At 43.1% G+C, this 7,683-nt stretch overlaps 1 protein-coding gene across 1 annotated transcript; it reads left to right on the plus strand.

The window, feature by feature from the left end:
• The first annotated feature begins 7,254 nt into the window (after nt 1–7,254).
• CUNH12orf76 (chromosome unknown C12orf76 homolog) lies at nt 7,255–7,615 on the plus strand. Its single transcript, XM_044683693.1, has one exon. It carries the CDS (start codon nt 7,255–7,257, stop codon nt 7,510–7,512), a length of 258 nt encoding a protein of 85 aa, XP_044539628.1. The 3' UTR covers nt 7,513–7,615.
• Nucleotides 7,616–7,683: the final 68 nt, after the last annotated feature.

Genomic DNA, 7,683 nt, shown 5'->3' on the forward strand with positions numbered 1-7,683 from the left:
GAAGGAAGGAAGGAAGGAAGGAAGGAAGGAAGGAAGGAAAGAAGGAAACATTTAATCCAACTCTATCATTTTACAGATTTATAAACTAAGACCCAGAGAGCTCCAGTGGTTTGCCCTGGATGCTGGTAGTGTCTATCATTTGACTGTAGGTCTTTGAACTCCCAATCCAGCATGTCACGCACAACTTGTCATTAAGGGTTCAAGATAAAGTTCCAACCCAGCCAGCTCAACAGCGTCCCTACCACGCCAAGCTACCTCTTACATAACAATTCAAATCATCGATGGCATCAGCTCACCAAACAGTTACGACTCAGAGCACAATCGAGTTAGACGAGTGGTCACTCCATAGCTGAAGTTCTCAGGCTCCATATTAAGCTGCCATAGCAGATGGGTGAGGATTGGACATAAGACTTCACTCCGCATGCATTTCTGCTAGATCACTGAAGGATAATTCAACACTACGGACAGGCAGGGGTCAGGAGAGCCAGGAACCAGAGGTCTCTGGGAAACCCCATCTCTTCCACTGGCAGCAACCCTTCCCAACAGAGAAAGGCAATCCAAGACAAGGCTGCTGTCTTTAGCAAGAGTAAACCCCACCAAAGTAAATCCATTTACTGTTACGATAGTCAGGATGCTTCTCAGCAAAAGAACAGGATCATGGCAGAGGCTTCGAAGAGCATCTCTCTGACAAAGAGATGAGCTGCCCGTTGGCACAAGGCAGGAAGGCTGCCACCGCAGTCCTGCTCTCCAGACAATCAGCTCCATTCCCAAGACAGGCAAAGGGAAATGGGCAGGAAGGGGACAAGAGAGGTTGCCCAAGTCACACGGGGGACACCAAAGCAAGACTTAAGGCCAGGTTGTCTGAGGCTCCAGAGTCAATTCTTCTCAAGTTTGGCACATCACTGATGATTAATGAATGCATGTTGACTTTATGAAGTATTCTAAACTGAATTCATTTTCAAGCCTCATCAAGCCTACCTGTCTTCTCCATCCACAGTGGTTCTTGCTCCTCTACGCTGGAATCTCAAGTTCATCCTCTACCCAGAGGACTCCAGCTCTGGGAATGCAGCCACAATGAAGGCTACGTTTCCCCTCCAATGTTCCCAACTTATCTCTCAAGCTCAGATGGTTAGAAATAAGTTCAGTTCCCTTATTTTATAGATGATCAAACTGAGGCCAAGAGAGGAAGAGAGACTAGACTCATCAATCACTCCCTGACACATGAGGCTTAGAAATCACATCCTTATTTCCCATTTTAAAGGGTTCACAAGCCAAGCTTTGCCTTTGAGCGCTTGGGCACACGATCAAGGCCAGAATGGAAATAGGATTTGGCTCTGGCCCATTTATTCATTCAAAAACATTCAAAGATTCCTCTGGCCACCCAGTACAATGTAAGCATGTGGCAGGTGTAGACTAATTCTTTTTTTAAAACTTTTTCTATATATTATTTTTCCCAATTACATGTAAAAATAACTTTTTTTTAAAACCTCTTACCTTCCATCTTGGATTCAATACTGTGTTGGTTCCAAGGCAGAAGAGCAGTAAAGGCTGGGAAAAGGGGTTAAGTGACTTGCCCAGGGTCCCACAATTAGGAAGTCTCTTGGGTCAGATTTTAACCCAGGACCTCCCATCTTTAGGTCTGGCTCTCTATCCACTGAGCCACCCAGCTGCCCCCTGTAAAAACAATTTTAAACACTGTGGTTTTCTAAAAATTTTAGTCCCAAGTTCTCTCCCTCTCTCCCACCTCCCTGAGACTATTAGCAATTCTATATATGCTATACACATGATATCACGCAAAACATCCTTCCATGTTGGTCCTGTTGAGGAAGAAGACAGACTGCTTAATTCTTATCTTTGCATCTCCAGGGCCCAAGCACAGCTCCAGGCATATAGTGCACATATAATGAATGACTAATGATTACCTAAAAGAATGTCAGCTCCTTGAGGGCAGCAATTGCTTCTTGTTTGTCATGGCATCTTCCCTGCTTGGCACAGTGCCTAGCATATAAGTATGTGCCTCAACTCTTGTTGACTGATTATGTAAAGGACAAACAAGATCTAGGAGTTCCAGGGGATGAGGGGAAAAGTCTTCTCTCCCTGTATTCCCTCCCCAAATAACTTTCCATGCCAAAAAACCAGAACTACAGATTTAGGTAAGTAGAGACCCTCAGGTGGGCAAGGACTACATTTCCCAGACCAGCCTGGAGATGCACTGCCCACGCAGAACACACTGATGAGATCAACTATAAAGAACACGTGATTTTATTGACATCGACCTGGTCTTGGGGAATTCCTAAGACTCCAAAGTGAACACAACCGACCCTAAACTGCCCGACATCCGATCCCTATTCCTCAGTCTCCAAAATAAGAAAAATGATTTTGTATCTCCCAAAATTATTTAAAAAAAAAAAACACCTTACCTTCTGCCTTAGAATCAATGCTGTGCATTGGTTCTAAGGCAGAAGAGTGATAAGGGTGGGCAATGGGGGTCAAGTGACTTGCCCAGGGTCACACAGCTAGGAAGTGTCTGAGGCCAGATTTGAACCCAGACCTCTCATGTCTGGGCCTGGTTCTCCATCCACTGAGCCACCTAGCTATCCCTTCTCCCAAAATTCTGACTGAACTTTCTACTTTACCAATTGTTGTTCAGTCTTTTCAGTTGTGTCAGACTCTTTGTGACCCCATTTTTGGATTTTCTTGGCAAAGATACTGGAATGATTCACCTCTTTCTTTTCTAGCTCATTTTACAGATGAGGAAACTGAGGTCAACATGATAAAATGACTCGCCCAAGGTCACCTAGCTAATAAGTGTCTGAGGCTGGATTTGAATCTATCAAGATGAGTCTTTCTGACTCCACACCTGTACCACCGCCTAGATGCCCTGTAAGATCCCTACCATTGGGTAAAACTTCATATATATCTCCCTTTGGGGCTGTTGCTATCCACCTGGCCAATCCATCGTCCTCAAATTCTTTACACAGGATGAGGATAGCTAAAACCTAACTGGGAAAGGGATGAGGAAAGAACTATTGTGTATAATTAAATTGTTGGCAGGAATCTGCCTCAGGGTAATCTGCCTCTGGACAATCTATCTGCCTCTGGAATCTTCTCTCTCTGGCTCTTTCTTGTGCACTTTCTACCTCCTCTTATTTTCCCTTTCAGAGGCCTCTTGTGCCCAGGATTTTCTTACTCAAAGCTGGGATGCTTTGACTTGAGCAGCCAGAACAGGGAGCTCTCAGTGACCCAGGAAGAGAATCCGCTAGAAAACCCTGTGCCTCAGTGGGAGCCCTCTCCCTTCTGTTCTTCCCTTTTCTGGCCACCCTGGGTCAGAACTCAGAAATCTGAGCCTTTAGCCCCAAGATCTGCTGTTCCCCAGGGTAACAAATAAGACACCCATCCAGCCTGCTCTCTCCCAGATTCTAGGAATTTTTGTGTATTATCTGATTCTGAGAACCGAGTGCCTCAGGACATATTCTTTCACAAGAATAAAAAAATTAAAAAACAAAAAAACTTTTCAGTGGTAACCTAAGAAAATAGGGTCGCATTTTAGCCTGAGGACAGGCCCGCTGAATCATGGGTAGCCAAGGACAGAAACGACATTCTGGGCTAATCTGATCCTAATTTTCTCTCAACCTGGGAAATTGCCCCCAAAGTCCATCTCTCTCTAAGGCACGCAATGTCCCTGGGGAGTATCTGGAATGGATATATGTACCGACGAAGACTTCTAATCAGTGACTGACCTCCATTCACGAAGCTCTGCTGGCTTACTGTCATCTCCACGTCTTCTGCTCAGCCCCCATCCCAGGCTCGCCTGACACATAGAAGCCGTGTGGTGGGACACACGTCGCCTTCCTTCTCGGTCTCCAAAACCGAATTGCCTAAATCACAGGAATGACTTCCCTGCTTTCCCCACACTGATGAAAATCTCAGGTCTAGACCCCCAAATTCGACTCTAATGGCAACACCACTGCTGATCAGAAAACGCTGAAGCCAGGGGCATTTACATGGCTTAATGGATTGAGAGCCAGGCTGACAAGAAGGTCCTGGTCAAATGTAGTCTATGTGACCCTGGGCAAGTCACTTAACCCCCATTTCCCAGCTCATACTACTTTCTGCCTTGGAATCAACATACAGTATTGATTCTAAGACGGAAGGTGAGGGTTTAAAAAGAAAAAGAAAATGCTGAAGCCTCAGCAAGTCCATTTCCAATCCCTCCCAGCAGATTATTGGCAGGCACACAAGTGCTGAATCTGGCCAGAGCCTGTCAATCTGGCCTCTCCTTTGAGTCCGTGGGAAGTAGCTCAGAGGAAACATTTAATTCCCTGAAGCACATTGACTCCATGATAAAACACTCTGAAATTTGTGTTTTCCAAAATGAGAGCATTGTGAAAAATTCCTTCAAGTCAAGATCTGCACCGTATATCCAAGGGCTTGTCCACATGCCTCATGCTTCCACCATGTCCACATATAGTACCTTAGAGTCAATAATACAATTACAAATATTTACAATGAGAGAGTTAGGTTGGGAAGCAGATAGAATGCTAAGTCTGGAGTCAGGAAGACTTGAGTTCAAATCCAATCTCAGTTTATTAGCACTGTGACCTTGGGCAAGTCACTTATGCGCCCTTTGCCTCAGTTTCCCCAACTCTAAAATGGAGATAATAACAGTACCTACCTCAAAGGGTTGTAGTAAGGATAAAATGAGATGGATGTACAAAAGATCAAGAATATTAAAGGAATTAATGAAAAAATGTGAATGAAGGTAGACTACCAGCACCACATTTCAAACTGTATTATAAAGGAGTAATCATCAAAACAATCTAGTATGGGCTAAGATATGGAATGGTGGATCAATGGAATAGATAAGGGGTAAATAACGTTAGTGATCCAGTGTTTGATAAACTCGAAGATCCTGGCTTTGAAGATAAGAACCCATTATTTGACAGAACCTGCTGAGAAAACTGGAAAACAATATGGCAGAAAATAGGAATAGCCCAATATCTCAAACCCTATACCAAGATAAGGTCAAAATGGGTATATGATATAGATATAAAGGGTGATGCCATAAATAAGTCAGAGGAACATAGAATAGTTTGCCTGGAAGATCTAAGGGAAGAATTTAAGACCATACAAGAGACAGAGATGACATTACAAGGAGTAAAATGAGTAATTTTGACTACATTAAATTAAAAAAAGGTTTGGTATAAACAAAACCAATGTAAGCGAAATTAGAAGGGAAACAACATCCTGGGGAAAACATTTTATGACAAACTTCTCTGATAAAGGTCTCATTTCTCAAATACATGGAAAATGAAGTCAAATTTATAAGAATACAAGCCATTCTTCAATTGACAAAAGATCAAAGGATATGAACAAGAAGTTTTCAGATGAAGAAACCAAATGCTGAGGGGATGTGGCAAAATTGAGACACTAATGCATTGTTGGTGCAGTTGTGAAAGGATCCAACCTTTCTTGAAGACAATTTGGAACTAACTATGCCCAAAAGGCTATAAAACTGTGCATACCCTTTGATACAGTAATGCCATACTGGGTCTATGTCCCAAAGATACAGTAAAATATTTTTTAAATAAATAAGGGGGGATATAATAAATAAATTATATATAAATAATAAGTAAAAGGGGAATAAATTATAAATAAAAGAGGAAATAATAAATTTTAAGGGGGGGAAAGAACCTAATTGTACAAAAATATTAATAGCAGCTCTTTTTGTAGTGGCGAAGAACTGGACATTGAGGGAATGTCCATCAGTTGGGGAATGGCTGAACAAATTGTGGCACATGTTGGTGATGGAATGATATTGTGCTATAAAAAATGATGAGCAAGATGATTTCAGAAAAAGCTGGAAAGATCTGCGTGAACTGATGCAGAGTGAAATAAGCAGAACCAGGAGAACATTGTACACAGTAACAGCAATATTGTACAATGATCAATTGTGAAAGACTTAGCTACTCTCAGCAAAACAATGATTTGTATAAAGTTTTTCATGGGATGGCTATGATGATTACAGCTATCTGCATCAACTAGAGTCTTCTAGATGTTCACCTTCCATTTCTGGAACCATTGTCTAATTACCCCATGAGAGAATGGGTCAAGGTTTGAGTGGTCTCTGGTAGGGACCAACATGGGAGGATTTCAAGGGTTCTTCCAGGCTTATTATTTTGTGATTCTAATAGTTAAACTTCTAGGGCATCTTTCTCACTTGTAACTCACAAAGGACATTAGAATGGGTTTACAAGGCAGTACACTCATTCTCAGAATCATAGCAAGGTGGGCTGAAAGGAAGCATGGAGATCATCTCATCCACTGCCCCAGTCTTAACTTTTCTGGTCTGCTTTGACAGCCTGGAGAAGCTTCTGGACTCCTCAGAATTATGTTTTTCAATAATTGGAGGAAATGCTATATTTCCATTAGAGGTTACTGAAGATGAAGGTCTTCCCCCATCCCACCCCCCCACCTAAGTTCAAAGATGTCCTGAAATCTTTCCAGGTACCAACAAAGAATACCTGATTTAGGAGCAGTGAGATACCTCAGTAGATAATCAGGCCTGGATATGGGGGGTCCTGGTTCAAATCTGTACTCATACACTTCCTAGCTGTGTGACCTTGGGCAAGTCACTTAACTCCAATTACCTAGCCCTTATCATACCTACTATTGATTCTAAGACAGAAGGTAATGTTGAGTTTTTTTAATTGCCTGATCTAATTTCATTGCAGAGAAGAAAGACGAACTTTGGGGAACAGGGCAGTGAGAAGAAGGTATTAAAAGAAACTTCCCAGTGATAAAGTTCTATCACTAAGAGAAGAAATTCCTTTTTTTTGCTTGGCCCCCAAGAGCAGAACTAGAAGAAATAGTGGAAATTATAAAGAAAAGAATTTGGGCTTAATGGCAGAAGACCACTTTCTATTGTTAGAAAGTGGTCTTCTGCCATGCCTGTTGCTATGGAAGGCAAAGGCTTCCTCATCACTGAAGGTCTTTGAGTTAAGACTGGAATGATCACTGGTCTGGGATGCTGTAAGGACTCTGCTCCTCAGAGATGTTCCAGAGGGCTCTGAGATTCTCTAATTCTATGAAGTCAGTCAATCAATGAGCATTCCTCTTAAGCCCCTATTATTTGCCAGGCAATTTTTAATTAAGTACTGGGAATAAAAATCTATACAAACAATTAAAACTGTATACAAACAATATAAAAATCTATACAAACAGAGAACCCCGTGTCTGCTAACGGTAACGGCGATGCGACTGCTGCGGGCGGACAGCCGCTGGCAGCCGGGGCGGCTTCGGCTGCTGTTACTGCTGGGCCTTGGGCTGGGTGGCCTCTTTTCAGAGCAGGCGGAAGCCCAGAGCCCCGCGGGGACGCCGCCGGAGAGGAGCCGGCCATACGCCGTGCTGCGCGGGCAGAACCTAGTGCTCATGGGAAGCATCTTCAGTATCCTGCTGGTCACTATGATACTGATGGCCATTTGCGTCTACAAGCCCCTTCGCCGTCGCTAACTGGAGAGCAAGGGAATCTTGTGAAGATGGCAAGCCATGGTGCATGGGGACCCCTGGAACAACTGGGATTAGAAACCAAGTACTTGAAAGCCACACATGCTCTGAAGCTAAGCAGAAGGACTATTACCACAAGAGCTTCCACTTATAATCAGATGATTTAGAGAAACCAAC

Source organism: Gracilinanus agilis, unplaced genomic scaffold (genome assembly GCF_016433145.1).
Source record: "Gracilinanus agilis isolate LMUSP501 unplaced genomic scaffold, AgileGrace unplaced_scaffold31723, whole genome shotgun sequence".
Taxonomy (NCBI): Eukaryota; Metazoa; Chordata; class Mammalia; order Didelphimorphia; family Didelphidae; genus Gracilinanus; species Gracilinanus agilis.